This window comes from Dermacentor variabilis, chromosome 3 (genome assembly GCF_050947875.1).
Source record: "Dermacentor variabilis isolate Ectoservices chromosome 3, ASM5094787v1, whole genome shotgun sequence".
Classification (NCBI taxonomy): domain Eukaryota; kingdom Metazoa; phylum Arthropoda; class Arachnida; order Ixodida; family Ixodidae; genus Dermacentor; species Dermacentor variabilis.
The window spans coordinates 71,254,549-71,271,826 of NC_134570.1; the positions used below are offsets into that span (position 1 = coordinate 71,254,549).

General features: G+C 47.7%; 2 protein-coding genes across 19 annotated transcripts in view; one reads left to right on the forward strand and one right to left on the reverse strand.

Moving 5' to 3' along the window:
- The window catches only part of LOC142575859 (uncharacterized), a 408,749-nt gene extending 406,934 nt beyond the window's left edge, over window positions 1-1,815 (reverse strand). For 4 of the 5 annotated variants that reach the window (XM_075685567.1, XM_075685565.1, XM_075685563.1 and 1 more), the window contains exon 1: window positions 1,296-1,814. In XM_075685567.1, the coding sequence (XP_075541682.1) occupies window positions 1,296-1,535 (240 nt within the window). In that variant the 5' untranslated portion in view covers window positions 1,536-1,814. Of the gene's footprint in view, window positions 1-1,295 lie in introns of all 5 variants that reach the window. The other variant, XM_075685564.1, reaches the window with a different exon arrangement.
- A 123-nt stretch (window positions 1,816-1,938) lies between these two features.
- LOC142575860 (uncharacterized) overlaps window positions 1,939-17,278 on the forward strand; it is a 66,082-nt gene continuing 50,742 nt past the window's right edge. For all 14 annotated transcript variants that reach the window (XR_012826723.1, XR_012826724.1, XM_075685576.1 and 11 more), the window contains exon 1: window positions 1,939-2,223. The gene's annotated coding sequence lies outside the window, so the exon portion shown is untranslated. The remainder of the gene's footprint in view (window positions 2,224-17,278) is intronic.

Below are 17,278 nucleotides of genomic sequence, written 5' to 3' on the forward strand. Positions count from 1 at the left end.
CGGCGTGTGTTACGGGCAATCTCCATGCACAAGTTGACCGACAGCTATCTCTTCTGCTCTGACTAGCTGTCAGGAGGGGAAGAGAAAAAAAAATGTGCAAGAACGAACAGAGCTAACGTGCATGCATCTTGCTCATGGACGCGCCGCCGCAGAGTAACTCACGCGGAATGAAGAAAACTGAACGGCGCGCGCAAAGAAAAACAGTTGCCAAGGAAGCACGCGAAGGAATATGAAAAGCAATGAAAACACGAAGCAAACTCGCATCTGTCCTACATTTCCATCAACACACGAGCCGGCCTCCCAAGAAAATGCACGCTGCCTTTCATATATAGAGGTCACTGGTCCCCTACACGACAGCCCGGGAAAAAAGATATACGGCCATAAAATACCTCAAGCATAGGCATTTAACCGCAGCACATTTCTTCCAGTTACATCTTATGCGTTGCTATCTGTATATGATCGAAAATTAGTCGCTTAAACGGTTTTGGAAAACGCAAACACTGCAGCATTTGCAGCCGCGGTCGGCGTGCACTACACCTCACGGTTTGTCCATTCAAACATGCGATTCCCATTTTCATATTCCTTCGGTAAATAAATAGGTGACGCGCAATCACAAATTGCGGTTGTAATTATAATTTAGGCTTTGTGGAAAGCCTGAACGCGCGTGCAATCTTGGCGTTCGACGTATCGGTCGGGAGCGGCAAAATTAGTCACACTTGCGCAATATTGTTTGCGCACGAGTTTTCCTCTTTCAAGCGCGTAAGAAACACAGATGCTGCTGACGCCACACAAAAGGACAAACGGCGCACGAACGGCTGGCACGGATAATTTTTCACAAATAATATCACGGACGGCTTAATCCGGCGCGGGCGATGATTGGCGAGGAACGCAGCGCTATACCGATACGCTGGCGACAGCGCGCTCCGCCAGCGGCGCTTGCCCTGCGAAGCATTAAAAAAAAAAAATCACGGCCGTGGCCAAAGCACTAGTGAGAGTCTCAAGCTGCACAGGCGGCTTGAATTGCGATGAGCCGCGATTACCCGGAATGATCGGCCGCTCTCGGGGTTAGGCCTAAGCGGACAGAAGCCACCGACCCTCGCGGACGTGAGCCGAACGGGTCCCCGTGTAACGCGCCGCGTCGGGATGCATCGATTTCGGGCGGGCCCGGCGAGCCAGGCCGAGGCCGGCGGCCCCTTCCGCAACGGCTGCCCAACTCCCGAGGCCCCAGCCCCGGCGGTTGACGGGTGATCATGACAAGCCCGCGCGGAGAGACGCGAGAGGTTAGGCCTACTTACCTCCAAATCCTCGTACGTCCTGAAGCTGAGAATGGCAAAGCCGTCGATGACATCCTCCTCAAAGATGGGCTCCTTATTCCTTTTCTTGCGGTTCGGAGGCCTCGGGGGCTTTGACGAGCGGCCGGGCGACTCGTCGCCCTCGTCGGCACTCTGGCCGCCGCGCATCGCCTGCTTTTGCATCCGGGCGGCCCTTTCGCGGCGCCGACAGCGGGAGCCCCGCACTTTGGCTTCGCCTTCCATGGCGACAGACAACGCGGCGGCGGCCGCGGCGGCCGAATCAACCGCCGCGCCTCCGGGAGCAGCACATCGCCAGGCACATCCACACGGCGGTTAATCCGAGCACGGGAGGGAAAACACACTAGATCCTGGCACAGGGTCGACGACAATCCAACGATCACCGTCCGACGTTCGACTGGAGACGCTTTTCTTTTTTGAAACCGGTAAAAACGCCGTCCGAGCACTCGACACGAAACCCCAATTGTTCGCTTCAAATGGCGGAGGGAGATGGACAGACCTCGCACGGGGCCGCAGCGCGCCGCGGCTCTCCTTCGGAAGGAAGTGCCTCCGCGAGCCGGCTCGAGAAAATAGTGCGCCCGCGCGCGCGGCGCACGCACGCTCTCCTCTCTCCTCTGCTGCCTGCCGTGCTCCCCTCGCGACGGAATGCGCGCCTCCGCCGCCGCCACCGTGCAGCGCGCGGGTTCTTCGCCGTTGTTGCTTCTGCTGCCGGTGCCAGCAGCCACGGGCGCGCTGCCGCTGCTGCGGCCGTAGCAGCGATGGAGGGGAGAGGACTCCTCCCGATACAATTAGGAGAGCGGCTCATTTGCGCGCGCGATCAATGCGAGACGCGCAACACGAGACCTAAATCACGCTCCTCGGCCCGCCGCCGCTCCTTGGATCGTAGCAGACGAAAAATGTGCAACCGCATGCGGTAAGTCACGTGCACCTCCTTTCGCTTTGCCAACTTCTTTCGAAAGGAGAGTTTCGTATTGTTGTGTATTTACTTTAGCAACACTGGTGACCTTTTTGGCATTTTCTCTCGAGAGCTCGCTTCGACTTCTTTTTTTGATATTTTCGCAACATTGATGTTTTTGTTATAAGAAGCCGATAGATTATTTCCCCCGTTTCTCCTATTACTTCATTTGTTTTTATTTCTATCTGACCCTGTAGAGTGAAATAATATAACTCGTTATGTATATGTTATGAGCTCACAAGCTGGCAATGTGACGTATTCGGACTTGGTTAAGAATTCGCGCTTTGCTAGCTTACACCGTAGACCACTTCAGAATGAGTGCCACAGAAAAATAAAATTCTGCAAGCATATTGCCTTCTAGTCCTTTTAATTCGGTCAAAGGCTTTAACAACCATTGATAGCACAGCACCAGGCTTGTTAGGGAGTTTCATAATAGCATGCAGTTAGGTAAGTGACAAATTTCGACTAATTATTCTATAATTATTTTCATGAGAAAGTATATTACATTTACTTACGATCTTGCAATTCTTAATAGACAAAAATAACCACGGTTGGATTCAGTCGTGCAATTTAAATATCTGCGCCAATGTAATCAGTAACTACGTTGATAAGTGAGCGTTATTTGCCTGGCTACCTAGCTGCACACTGTAATTTGCCGTTCAAAGTTAATCTCGAGCGAAAAGAAAGGGGGGGGGGGGATACTGAAGGGGACCGATTTTCGTTAGTCGCAACCATATAAAGCCAACAGATAACGAAGGCATTGAAAGTATAGAGGGAATTTATGTGTTGCTTTAATTGACGTTTAGAAATGATGAGGTAAAGTGAAATTAAAGTAGACGACAAAACTATTCGCTGCCGGGAGGAGCCGAACAGCCACTCGAGTAAACCGACTGTAGAGGTGGAATGTACTATTGGCACAATTCTGGAAGTCGGCCTGCCCTGCAAGGCCTTTCTAACCACGAACATTCGAGCGTACACGACGTTATCGCTAGCCCGACGGTATCGCAATGGGGCGAGGTGGAACATAGACCTCCTGTTCACTATGGCGTACTTCGAATCGCGTCTTCTTTCTTTCCATCTTTCTTTTCGGGTACTCGTTCCGAACTTTGGTTTTGTCGTAGGCATCCAAAATCTACCACGTCGCAGCCTTTCAAATGGAAATCGCTCTGTTTCATTTGTGACGAACTGGACGACGAACGTTTACGTGCGTGTGTACCTTCGTGCACAGTGCGAGCTTCTCCCCTTCACCTAACCTTTCAGTCCCCCTTCCCCAGCGCGAGGTTTCGATAATTTTCCCTCATCACAGCTCTCTCTTCTCTCTGTTCATCTATAAGATGTCCTCTAACCCTCTGACTACCCTACTCCGGCGTATCCGCGGCTATGGCCACGCTACCGCGGCATTCAAGACAGATCGCGATGCTAACTCTGTCTGTGAAGTCGGCCCCTTGTTACGACCTCGTCGCCCACACGACGACGGTATTTGTGGTGAATCAGGCCCGCTTGTTGTGAATATGTGGAGTGAGCCAGTCGTCTTGCCGACCAGCAATGCTGAACAATGTCCAACAATGCAGAGGGCTTAGGTCGCCCTGGCGTTTCAAGAAAGCAAGGATGGGACCTGCAGCTGCCGCGGATGTTGAGGTCGCACACAACGCGCACCACTTCAGCATGCCGAGAATGTTGGCACTTTGTTGCTGCCAGTCGAGTGCTCATCACTTTCGGCTGCTCTGGCCCCGACCGTTTACAGGGAGAGTTCACACGCATGTGGATGCCGAAACAGCGCTTGTGCGTGTGAAGGCCTCCTACGACCGTCGACCTTGAAACATAAGGGGAGGCATTGCGACAACATTTGATTTCCCGGCCTAGGAAAGTGGGCTCACTTGGGGGGTCTCGAAGAGTGCGAAATAAGCCCCCTCCCCTCCTATTAATATACACATTGTCGTTTTTAACTTTCCGCGTGTAAATACATTCATAAATTCCGCTAAGCTGCGCCTTGTCACTACGCGGCCTCTAGACTCCAGACGCTCTTGCACTGTCTGCTTCGGTCACCTACCACCTTCGTAAACACCTTAACCAACCAACCAAAATAACACTCGTCGTTAAAATAACACCCCGAATTTGGACAGCGATTGCCACTAAGTGAGTGGCTGAGGGAAAAGAGCAATGCTCTCGCCTCCTTATTGCCCCTATTATGTATCGCGTTGTCACGCTGAACACGCTGAATACGCTGGCAAACAGACTCCAATGAAAATAGAATGGCGCAATCAAGTTGGCCGTTTTCGTTCCACATGAAAACAAAGATATATGAACGATATCTGATAGAACAGACTAACTATACGAGTGCGCAGGACACAAGTTAACTTCAACGTAATGATACGAAGTAACACAATGAGAACACATAGGCCATCATTTAGCGAGTTGGTAAGCAGATTAGCTGCATGGTCACCTTCGCCATATACAAAAAGTGCACGCGACTAGGAAACATCGGGAACCATTTGGAGAATAACAATGCCCCTAAAGAACACACATATTTTTGCGATCGTGCACTATGTTGACTTTTCTTTTTCCTTGTGTCTCGGCTCAGCTCTTCACATTTACTTCTGTGCTTTGTATTCTGGTTGTACCGACGATGTTTGAAGGTAATTTATATCTCATTTTGTTACTATTGGACTTGTCCTTATACTTAATAAAATGGTACGTTGAACGACTTGGTAGCTTATTCGTATAGCTGAGAAACCGAGCATGAAATGAGAAGGAGGACGAGGGTAAACTTGTCCATTTGCACAGTCCTCTTGGATATCCTCGTTGTTGTTGTTGTTTTTTTTCATTTCTGAATAAAAACTTTATTCATTCGCTCAAGAAAATAAAAGCACAGGAACAAAATGTCCAGAAGGAGGTCCCAAAGCTCAGGGCTGTAAAGGGACCTTGATCGTTCATCTACTTGTTTCTTAGCTTTGTCCTTATGCATTTTTCGGTTTTTTGATTCGCACAGGTATCGTATCTCTAGCGCCCGACTTGTTCAGTGCCCCTAACGGGGCCTTTAGGTTATGTTAAAAATTTCACGAAAAGTTAATGTAACGATGCATTACTGCATGGACTAAACTATACGCTTGATAAGGAGCAGAGCTCGGACAGAGAGGTTCGACGTACCTGCGCCTTATGGGGCGGATAATTGGATCCTTGTGAAGTTCACCGTTGTCGACCGCTTGCTCCATGGCGTAGAACTTGTGCGCCCGGAGCTCCGCCTTTTCGGGAAATGGCGGCGACGACGCGAAGGACGAAAATAGCGAAACGTTCCTTATTCGCTCTGTCGAGGCTCCCCGTTGTCTCACGTTTTCATGCGAAAGCCGCGATCAATTAATTTCGGACGAGGCCCCAGGGAAACTGCGCGGCAGCATGCCTCGGTGAGTCACACTGTTATTTCTATCGTCCGCATTGTACTGCCGCAGTGCGCTGTGAAACGGCCGAGATGAATCGAGCTTTCCCAATAGACCGTTCTTCACGGATAACAACGTAAATTGTTTTTGCAACGTATCGCTGTGAAAACACGGCGCGCAACAAAAAAAGAAATGAAAGAAGGCCTTTCTTCGGCGTATATACGTGCCCTCTTATAAGTGCGAATTTCGTCTCGAGACGCGCGCACGACGAATTCGCATTGTATACATTCCTCCATTTGGGTTTAGGGCTAGCCGTGGTATAGATATATAGTTTGACCTTTTTTTTTATGATGCTATTGTTCAAAGGCACCCACCTTGACGTTTCCGTGGACACGTTTTCTAGTTAATTCACCGCCCTCGGTCTGGCAGAATGCCATGCAGAGTGCGGCAAGTATTATGAGAAGCACTTGAATGTAAGAAAAACGTCAGAATGTAAGAATGTCAGAAAAATGTAAGAATGTAAGAAAAGCTTTCCGAGTTTAGAAAACGTTTATTTACACAAGGGATGATACGAGCACTGAGTCAAAATCACTGCGCAATTCCACCAGGACGCTAACGTATACAAGAAACGAAGGATTGTATACATGGCACGTTATCAAAGTAGTGTCCGAGTCCTCACTCATTAACATATAACAACATAGATCAGCGGAAAAGCACATTTGAGCATAAACTAATTGTCACATGCGTAAAATGATGTTCGATGTGTACAGTGTACACAGCGGTTATGTACAATGATGATATGACAGAGACACTTTACATAATTTTGAAGTGATGCAATGAGGTGTGCATATACAAAAATGATCATGTATACGAGAACGACAGTGACTGCTGGCTGGTTGCTGCTGCTTTCTTTGGGAATGCAGTACAGCATCTTTCGGGCCACGATTGCGGCCCCGCAAAAGATCAAGCACCAGAAAATCGACATGGAGAGGCTCCGCGTGTCGCAGTTCTGGCAAGTAAAGAAAAGCAAAAGGCACGCATGAACTACGAAAGCCCAGCAACGTGTTCTGTTGTAGCCACGTGAGCAGGTTCGGAGTCTTGTTGAAGGAAGGACTTGCTCGATGCGAGGCTTCACCACCATTCTCCAGCACTTCAACGTATCCAGCAGTAGCGTTCATTCATGTTGAGGGAAGAAATCGGGGTGGCGTGACGAGATCTTCGTTGCTGACAAAGCCTCAACAGGAATCTTGATGCGCATGAAAGTGAGAACATCCGTAGGCGGCTGCTACGCAGTCACCTGCAACATACGGAAACGCTGACATTCGTCGAATCGGTGCGGCAAGTCCGACGAGCAGAGCACGGCGTTTCGTTTCGTGCGTGAGACTCGAGCGGACCGTCTTGACGCAAGTACTGTATCTATTGATAAATGACGTACAAGCACCGTTAAAGATAACCCGCGATTAGTGAGTCAAAAAATGCCTACGTTTCCCGAGCAGTTGTGCATCGCGTGATGGCGTGTTCGCAGGTGTACCCGTTACCGCGGGGGGTGAATGTAACGCGCATGCAATTTCGTGCTGTCTTGCTTTGACATTCAGAATACAGCACTGTGATCATTGGTAACATGTATAATAATGTCATAAGGAAAACAGTAAAGTGGTCTTAAAATTAACGTATTCTATCGAATTTATATTTTTGTTCATTTCGAGGTATTATTATTATTATTATTATTATTATTATTATTATTATTATTATTATTATTATTATTATTATTATTATTATTATTCCGCGCTGGTACGTTAGAGTGACGTCACTGATGTATTTCTTTTCTTTTTTAAGGCCGCTTGTCTTAGTGCGTGAGCTCAAAAAGTTCAGTGTTTGGCGTTTGTAGTCAATTTTTTCACAAAAAAAAAAACAAATCCGAAATCAGAACTATACCCGAGCAAACGTCGCCAAAATTCATGACGTCACTTTCAACTGATGCGGGAACTTCAAGGCAGCGACTGCGACCCGTCTTACGTTCTTGCGCCTTAGCTGACTTGCCAACTCTGTTATCCCAGTAAAAGTGGCTTTCGTGTTTTGTTTTCTTTGTCTTTTTTTACTTGAGTAATTAGTGAATTATTAGTGAAGCTGAGCTTATTTCCTTTTTCTTTCTTTCTTTTTTTTTTTTTGAGTACCTTCGAAGTGGGCTATGTGTAGTCGTACATTTTCCCAGTGTGGCGCTGAAGCATCGGCGACTGTGTGTACACCTACACACATCGGTAGCGCGTACACTTGGGCGCGCGACTCGAGGAAAGACATCACGAACAATGCGCAACTGGCCCGTCGGAGTCGTAAATCATTTACGCAAATAACAAAGTGCGCTCTTGCGAAATGAACTTCCTGCGCACGATGCTTCGATTAAAAAAAATAAAAGGCAGCGGTCACCGCACCGCGCGTGCCGTCTTTATTATGACGCGTGCGGGGCCATCGGGAAACAGTCGACCTGAAGTTGAGATCGCGCTGCAAGCTCCCGACTTCGAAATTAATTTGCGCGCCAGCTCTATAAGTTGTTATCTTTAGATTGCGTATTGTTTTCCTTATTTCTTTCTTGTTCCCTATTTCTGCTAGAACACGGAGGAAGGTGTAAAGCCCTCAGTCGCGCCGTTGTTCGCACGCGCCCAGTTCTCCATAAAATCTCAGAGAGTCATCGAAAGTATCTTAATGTTAAGTTAGCCAAGGCAGAAACCTTGGCTAACTGCCTGAAAGCCGTCTCCTCTTACCTTTTTCAGAATGATCGTAATTCTTGTACTCTTGTACAAGAATTACAATATGGTACATGGTACCATACATTGTACAATGGTACAATTCTTGTACCAAATAGCAAAGAAAGGCACAGACAACATTCGCATCTCAAGCTCCGAGCGCTCGGGGAAAACGCGCTTCCGTTGTGCTCTCTCTCTCTCTCTCTCTCTCTCTCTCTCTCTCTCTCTCTCTCTCTCTCTCTCTCTCTCTCTCTCTCTCTCTCAGTGAACTCAAAATAGGAGAAAGACATGTCCTTTCTTTCTTTCCTGTTTTCAGCATAGTAGTATATGGGTTTGCCGGCCCGTGTACTGTTTAATAGACGCTATTAGCGACCTTCTTGTAGTCGTGGAAAGGCTTCTACACACAGTTCTGTACATTCGGTGCTTTGCAAAGCTCGGCAGACGCTAAACACTTTTGTTCACGTATAGAGTTCCGAACTTATAACGAAAAGCGAAAGGGTAATGCCATCTTTCCATAAGCAGCTTCGGCGCTTCCCAATTTTCGTGCGTAGAGCTCTGGACCACGGCCGATTCTGCACCTTGGCTAACTGCCTGAAAGCCGTTTTGTTGAAAGGGACTCGTGGAATTGTAACATATAGTTTATAGCTTCGCACGAGAAAACAGGTGCCGCGAAGTTCCCTGCACTGAGTAATGGTGGGGTGTACGGTATAGATTATCGAGTTGAGAAAAGAAAGAAGAATAAAAAAAATAAAGAGAGAGAGAGAGAGAGAGAGAGAGAGAGAGAGAGAGAGAGAGAGAGAGAGAGAGAGAGAGAGAGAGAGAGAGAGAGAGAGAGAGAGAGAGAGAGAGAGAGAGAGAGCACAACGGAAGCGCGTTTTCCCCGAGCGCTCGGAGCTTGAGATGCTAATGTTGTCTGTGCCTTTCTTTGCTATTTGGTGCATATCGGTAGTCGGTTCATAGAACTGCTTGGCGACATCTTGCCCTGGCTGCGTCAGCTACGCCGAGTTATCGCGTTTAGGCGACAAGGCAAATATGTGCCTACTTACCATATTCAATGCCCGCTGGGAGAGTGGCCACCTTGAACACTGCTGGAAACGAGCTCGTTTTTATCCCTGTCCTCAAGCTTGGCAGATCTCCAACAAGCATAAACTCCTACCGTCCGACAGCCCTTCTCAGTTGCGTCGGAAACCTGACGCTACGCGTCAGCTTTCCGGCCGCTCTACACTTGCGACGGGATTCGAGCTTAGAACTGCGGCACATTCTCGGCCCATGGCAAAGCACCACCTGCGTGTTATGCGCCACGAAGGCGCTGCTTGGACACTCTTGCGGGCCACAAGCGTTAGCGAAACTTTGTAAATAGCTCTATAGTGCATGTGTGTGCGTGTGCGTATGTGCTGTTAAGTGTTTATTACTGTATATATCATAATCATCACCCAGTACCTGGAGTAGCCTGTCAGGTGAACAGCCAGGCTAACATATCTAGCATATCATTAAAGCTTGCATCTCTCTCTCTCTATCTCTCGACTTGTTCGGCCAGCATACCCTAACTCTCCTGTCGTCACTGCGTAGCGCGGTGCTGGCCTAACTAGTCGATTTTAGTGCAATCGACTTACGGAACAGTAGACAAGGTCAACTGTCGCTTTGCTGAAACGTGGCGTGGTAACCACGTGGCAGCCGTCGACACTCCAGTAAGGCTCGCAAAGTGCGACTTGCCAGCCAACAGTCAACACTGCAAAGGATTACATTCATATGCACCGCGCAAAATACAAGCCGCCGCACGGAGATCTGACTTTCTTCGTTCGCGGTACGCGAAGCAGTGACCCCACCATGAACCCGAAAATCGGGAGGAGTTAATGCTCATCCATAATCCTCAGTGAAAGACCCGCTGAAGGCTTCTTGTAGCAACAGCGACCACCCTGAGGGGGCCGCGTCATTATGCAGTACCGTCCCTGCCGCTAAGCAGCGAAATGAATGCGTCACGCTTCCGAAGGGAAACCGCTGCGGAACCATGCATGGACAATGCGGCAAGCCGACGGTCATTGCCCACCTGCATGGCCGAAAATTCCCCGGCGTCGCTTCTTGGCCCCTCTCTGCAGGCGTGCACCCATCACCACGTCCCTCCTCTCCAAATCTCATGGCATGCAGGGGTGTGGCGGTGACTGCGGGAGGCGCCCTATCTTTTCTATCGGGACAAGCGAGGAATCTGGAGCGTGATGGACGATTACATGCAGTCTAGATTCTCTTATCTACGTATGGGAGGGGAGGGGATTTGGGAGGAGGCACATAGCATTAAAAGGGAGCCTTCGGTGACGACTCGCGCTCTTCCATCTTAATTACTTCTAGCGGAAATGTGTAGATTAATTCATATTTTTCTTTCTAGCGTTCTTAACTCTTCGACCGCTAAACGTTGCACAACGGCAACTTCCTTGGCCACCAAGCCTGGGGTGAATGACGGCGCATGCAGTTAGGCCATCCCTTGAAGGTCGTAGGTACTTTAGCCCTTGACGACAGTCGGACTGATGCCGGAACGCTACACCCGAGGTGCCCGCAAAAGCCTTTGTCGTAAACGCCGAAACTCTTCTGTTGTTGTCCTGACTGTCTGAAATGAAATCGCATTATCGCATTTCGATTACTATGGTTACATGTGCTGCCAAATATATATTATGTACCCTTCGAAAATTTATTTTCTATTCATGGAACGCGTGAACAACGGGTTATCATTGTTTTGTACTGGGAAGAAAATACACTCATTAGAGCTTTTATTCTTTCCTAAACATGCTTTGAACACTTCGCACGTCGCGGGATGGTTGTTCATTTCATTGCGATGTGTAGTGCTGCAGCTCCGCTGACAGTCCTGCATGTGGACCGCCCTGCATGTGGACCGCCTTTTGTAGGTGAGAATGATAACGGTGTGCACATGACTTGCGCAGGTAGACCGCGTGGGCATGGAAACTACTCGACCATATAAACACGCACGCACGACCCGCTGCATTGTTCAGGGGCTACGCACGGCATTCTGTTGCTAAGCGCTAGGTCGTAGGTACGATTACCTGCCGCGGCAACCTCATTATAGGATCGGGGTACAATAGCCAAAGACAATCACACGCTCAGCGTTGGGTGCCCGCATAATTACCTCATGTCGTAGAAAATAATATGGCGACTTCTGCTACGAGGTCTAGATCTCAGAAGCCCTTGTGTTATTTTTTTTTTTTTTTGCGTTCAACCTCATCATTCAGCCGGCCAATCAAATATTCGCTCATGCACAGACTTCTCTCTCTTATTTTTTTTTTTTAATGCGAGAGTTAATGCTTCAGGGCGCACAGGGGTGTGGGATGCGTGCGAATAGGATGATTAAATGAAGGAAATAAGATTGTGTATACAGGGTGTCGAAGCTAACTTTAGTCAGAGTTTAAAAATATGCCGATGCGCAGTAAGGCTACGCGACCAAATACATGTTGTTGACTATGATATGGAATAAATCACACTATTTTTTGTATTCTGCTTAATTGCACAAATAGTCGAGATGAATTAACCAACTTCTGAAGCAATGAAGTTAGGCAAAAATTTCCATTTAGAAAGTTGTAGAGCGGTTTGCAAAACGTCCGATTAAACGGCTCTGACTTTCTATCTATTAAGTATTAGTTGTTTTCCGCTTACTGCAGATGCCCGCGAAACACACAAGAAAAGAAAGAACACGTGACATGCCCGCTGGCGCGCCGTGATTTCAGTGCTCCCAAACGTTCCGCGTACAAACGAACATAGCATTCAGCAGGGTGCGCTGCCGCTTAAAAGGCGACAAGACAGTGACTCAGGCGTTGGCTCTGCGATTTACGCCAGCAGCCATTATCGCTTGTGCTGCGATAACGGTTGTCCTGTCGCGACAACACACCCTGGTAGATGCTATGGTCGTTGGGACGCGGTACGTTTGAGAGCATTGCAATCTCGGCACGCAAGCGGGCATGTCACGTGGTACTTCTTTTTTTCCGCGGGCATATGCAGTAAGCGGGAAAAATGAATTACACTCAACAGATATAAAGTTAGAAACTGTTTAATAGGACGTTTCGGAAACCGCTCTACAACTTTTTAATTTGAATTGTTTGCCTAACTTCGTTGCTTCAGAGGTTGGCTAATTAATATTCACTAATTATGCAATTAAGCAGAGTACCAAAATAAATGTGGTGTGTTTTACTCCATACAATATTCAGCAACATGCATTTGGTCGCGTCGTCTTATAGTGCGCCGGCATATTTTTAAACTCTTGCTAAAGTTAGCTGACACCATGTATATTTCCAAGCTTACTGCCAGCAAGCACAGTATTACGAGGAAACTTGTCAAGCCTATAAACAGGCAATGTGGTCCATTTTTCATCATACGTGAACCTTTGTTTGTTTGTTTGACGGTGGTGTCCCACAGGGCGGTGTATTAAGCCCTATTCTCTTTAGCCTAACTATGGTTGGCCTTGCTGAAATATTACCCAAGACAATTCACCTATCAATGTATGCTAATGATATTGTCTCAGGTCTTCTGCTGTGACTCGTCTTCAAGTACGCTCAAGACTTCAGCCGGTAGCCACCCTAACTTGTTCGTATCTCCGCAAACAAGGCCTTAGTGTGTCCACCGAAAAATGCGCGTTAATCGCATTTAGGCGCAAACCCACGACATTGTAGCCTGTTTCTTTCAATGGTCACGCTATCCCATACCAGAAGTCTGACCGCATCTTAGGTGTGATTATTCACAGGGACCTCTCATGGAGCACCTACCTGAAGCGGAGACTATTTTTGATTGTACATATAATGAAGTTCCTGTGCGGAAAAGCCTGGGGGCACGTCGGTATAGTCCATGCTGCAGCTCTACAGTGCACTGTCTCTGGGCTTTTTTACGGTACAGCTTGCCGGTTGTGGCAGGCACATGTAACACAGATATTCCTTATACCCCCGAAAGTTTGTAAGGCCAGGCTCTACGGACATGTCTTGGACTACCACGATGCGCCTCGACTCATGCAACAGTCATGATTGCTAGAGATTACTTGGTTCCAACGTATGTAACTCTTAATATACAGCCTTAGAGCACGCATTCTACATCTGTGTCGCGTACCCTGTCATTATATTGCTGATTTGCCATCACAGCGACCTCAAGCCACAGTTTCTAAACTTTTTGCAACTCATCAAGGCCACCTTCTATTGGACTTTACAACAGCAGGAAAGGAAGACCACTGCTACCCTTGTGGCGCCTGCGACAGCCACAAGTATGCCTCACGATTGCGGTATTTACGAAGAAGACCCGCCATTCACCAGTGGCTCTACGTCAGTTGACACTGTCATTACTGAAAGATGCATAGGAACAAAGAGTGCACATTCACACCGATGGTCCTAGATGAGCCACCAGCTCCACATGTGCTGTTATCCTCCCGGCCTTACAAGTCACAATTAAGTTCAAAAGCGTCCCACGTAACGACTTCTACGGCAACCGAACTTACCTCCCTACGTGCCGCTGTTAATTATATCGCACAATCAAAACCTCGAAAGTGGGTCGCTTTTTGCGACTCCAAGGCAGCCCTTCAGAATCCGCAGTCAGCCTTACGACGCAAGACCCATGAACAACTGGTGTTCGAGACCAGAGAGCTTTTGTATAAAGCCCTCATAAACGGACATGACATCATCTCCCAATGCCTTCCGGGGCACTGTGGCATCGTCGGAAATGACCTTGCTGATGATGCCGCCCGGTCAGCCCATAAAGAAACCCTGACTGTTCCTACACCCTTATTAAGGACAGACGCTGCGAGGGGTCTTCGTTTACTTCCCCAAAACAAGACTGAAACTTCGTGGAACGCCATAATTTTTTTCCAACTGCCGTCTCCACCGGCTGGATCCTAGACTGAAGCTACACATTCCATCGCGAACTTCTCCCACCGTGATGCGACTTTACTGTGCCTTCTCTGGTTAGGGGTGTCTTTTACGAAAATCTACTTATTCCTTATCGGAATGCCCGACAAACCGATCGGTGACTCACGCCACTGGGAAGACACGATCAGGCACGTGTTGTGTTCTTGTGATCTCCACCGAACGTGACGTTCTTCGGAGTGCGTTAAACCGATTAGACAGCGGACCATTTCCAGAGACCAGGATTCTCGGACTATGGCCCCACGCGTCGCAGGCTTGCGAAGCGACGCGGCCATTGCTACGCTTCATGAAATCGACTGGCCTCGGTGACCGATTGTAGGCGTGAAGTGATAGACAATCGCACGTGTTCGCACTGCGAGTATCTCTCCCCTCCCCGTCATTTTTTTTTTCTTTTCATCCCTTAATCCCTTCCCCCATGCAGGGGAGCAAACCGGACGTGCGTCTGGTTGACCTCCCTACCTTCCCTTCCTTCTTTTCTTCCTCCCCCTCCTCCTTGCCTGTTCTTCAGTTGTGTGTGCCTGAGATGCGTGCGTCATGGGCACGGAGCAACATTTAGGAGTGGAAACTCCGCTGTTTGCGGCGACCAGAAAAAGTCACATGCCCGCGGAGCCGTTATCGTGCTGGCTATGGTGGCTAGCATAGTGCTGGCGGCCAGGAAAGAAATTACCGCCGTTGAGAGCGCGCCGAAGCCGCCTGCCCGGGCGCTGCATTTCTTTTTTTCGCTGCGGCTTCTAAGACGCGCCGCATGGCGCCGCCACTGTATGGGCCGTATGGGCCGACGCCACTGTATGGGCCGTATTGTATGGGCCGACGGGACCGTACGGTCCCGTCGGCCCATACAACAATTGTGACCTTATCTGGTCGCTCGCGCTGACGGGAGTTTCACCTCCTAAATGTCTTACCCCGTGGTCATGGGTGAGGCCGGCTATTCGTTCTCGCTTAGCCAAGCAATGCATATAAATAAACAGGTCAGCTCGAGTAACCAAAAAATCGAAATGAATAGAATGATCTAATCAAATTAGGTGTCGGAAGGCGCTCGTGCGTAGTCGATTCACAGAAAATTCATATTAGCACATCGTACATCGCAAAACATGCAATGAAATTACATTTTTTTCGATTTTCGTTTGCCCGCAGCCATATGCATCGAGCGCGTGCGAACTTTGTTAGCTTTTCGGAAACGCGTCACAAGTTTTATTCGGTTTGTGTCGCTGCAATACTTCTTTTAAAGCAAACTCAACCTAAATGCCGGTGAATTGTATACCTGCCCTGCTGTGCGAAGTTCTCGTTCAAGCTTTCCATGAACTATGTTTAAAAGCCGTCCCACCTTCGTTTGCTCTTTGCCGCAGTAATATTTGAGGGCAAAACGATGTTTACATTTGTTGCTTGGTTCTGTTTCTGTTTTGATGTCTATCCCCGTTTCTTAACTGTAGAGTAGCCAATATATATATATATATATATATATATATATATATATATATATATAGAGAGAGAGAGAGAGAGAGCAGGAACAATAATTCAGGTGGCGCCCCGTTGGCTACTAATATATATATATATATATATATATATATATATATATATATATATATATAGAGAGAGAGAGAGAGAGAGAGAGAGAGAGAGAGAGAGTATGACTAAGCCCCAAAGCTATTCAGCAGGCACACTGAATATTATAAAGAAGAAAGATGTGATCGCGTCGCGTTGGCTCAAGGCATGGGTTCCGACCGAGCATTTCGTAAGCGCCGTGTACATTCCTTGCACAGACGAAGTCGCGAGCGCTTCCGCAACACCTGCAGCACATGTAGCTGAAGGGCAACCAGGAACACGCTGCCAACATCGCCGCGGCTAAATGTCGACATCTGTCACCCCTCGCCACGCGTTCGCCTTAAGCTGCACTTCACCGAGCTTGTAATAAAATGTGAGCAAATGAGTGCGAAAATGGCAACTGCCAAATATCGTATACGCCCCTTCTCAGTAGGCTTCCTTGTTATCGTTTTGAAGCATTCATTTGCTCAGTTTCTTCTTTATTTTTTTTTTGGGGGGGGGGGAGGGCTTTTCTTGTAGTAGTGTTATGGGAGGGGTAACGGTACATGAATGTTGTTAAAATGTGTGGAATATGAAAAGAATTTGCCGCATGGCGTCAGAATAATAATAATATTAAAAAGGTAAATGAAGGCTTGTGGCCCTGCATCACGCAGATGCTTTCACAACGCTGCGGCAGCTCTGTATTAGCTAGCACGTGCAGTTTATTTGTATACCGGGCACTCGGCTGGCGCCCCTAAGCATCTGTGCTTGATCTAGGGAATTCCTGCCTACGGCGAGAAGGCATGATACCCCCGTCGTTCATGACAAATGTCAGTGTTTGTTTGCTACAGAACCAGTGCAAAGTACGAACGTATTGACAAGGTGCGCCTTTTCAGTATATTGCTGGGCGAAGAGAGTAGTAACTATATCGTTAGGGCAGGCGAAGAGAATTTGACTGTGCGATAAAACACAGGCGCGAATACGGAGTTCTTTCGAACTACACGTAGATTTAGATAATAATAATAATAATAATAATAATAATAATAATAATAATAATAATAATAATAATAATAATAATAATAATAATAATAATAATAATCAACTGTTTATTATGGTGCCCATGAACAGCTACGGGGCCTTCGTACTGGTGCACTTAACAGGTAGCACGCAAGACAAAATGTACAAAAAAGACATATGTAGTAGGCAAAATAATGCGAGATGGAGAAACAACTTGGTAAACAGAAAACGAGGAGGCGGGCGTAAAGGGGAGTCAATCATAAAACATGGTTATCTACATTTATACAAAACGCACGAAATGGACTCCTAGATATGTCAATACAGGCAGAATACTTAATACATGCTTTTTGGAGTCGAGCCTTGGCACAGTCTTTAACGCAACAAGGCCGGGCAGAAAATGTGGAATGTTGCCTGGTGTGCTTCTGCAGCACGTAACACTGCACATGAATAAAAAGCTTTG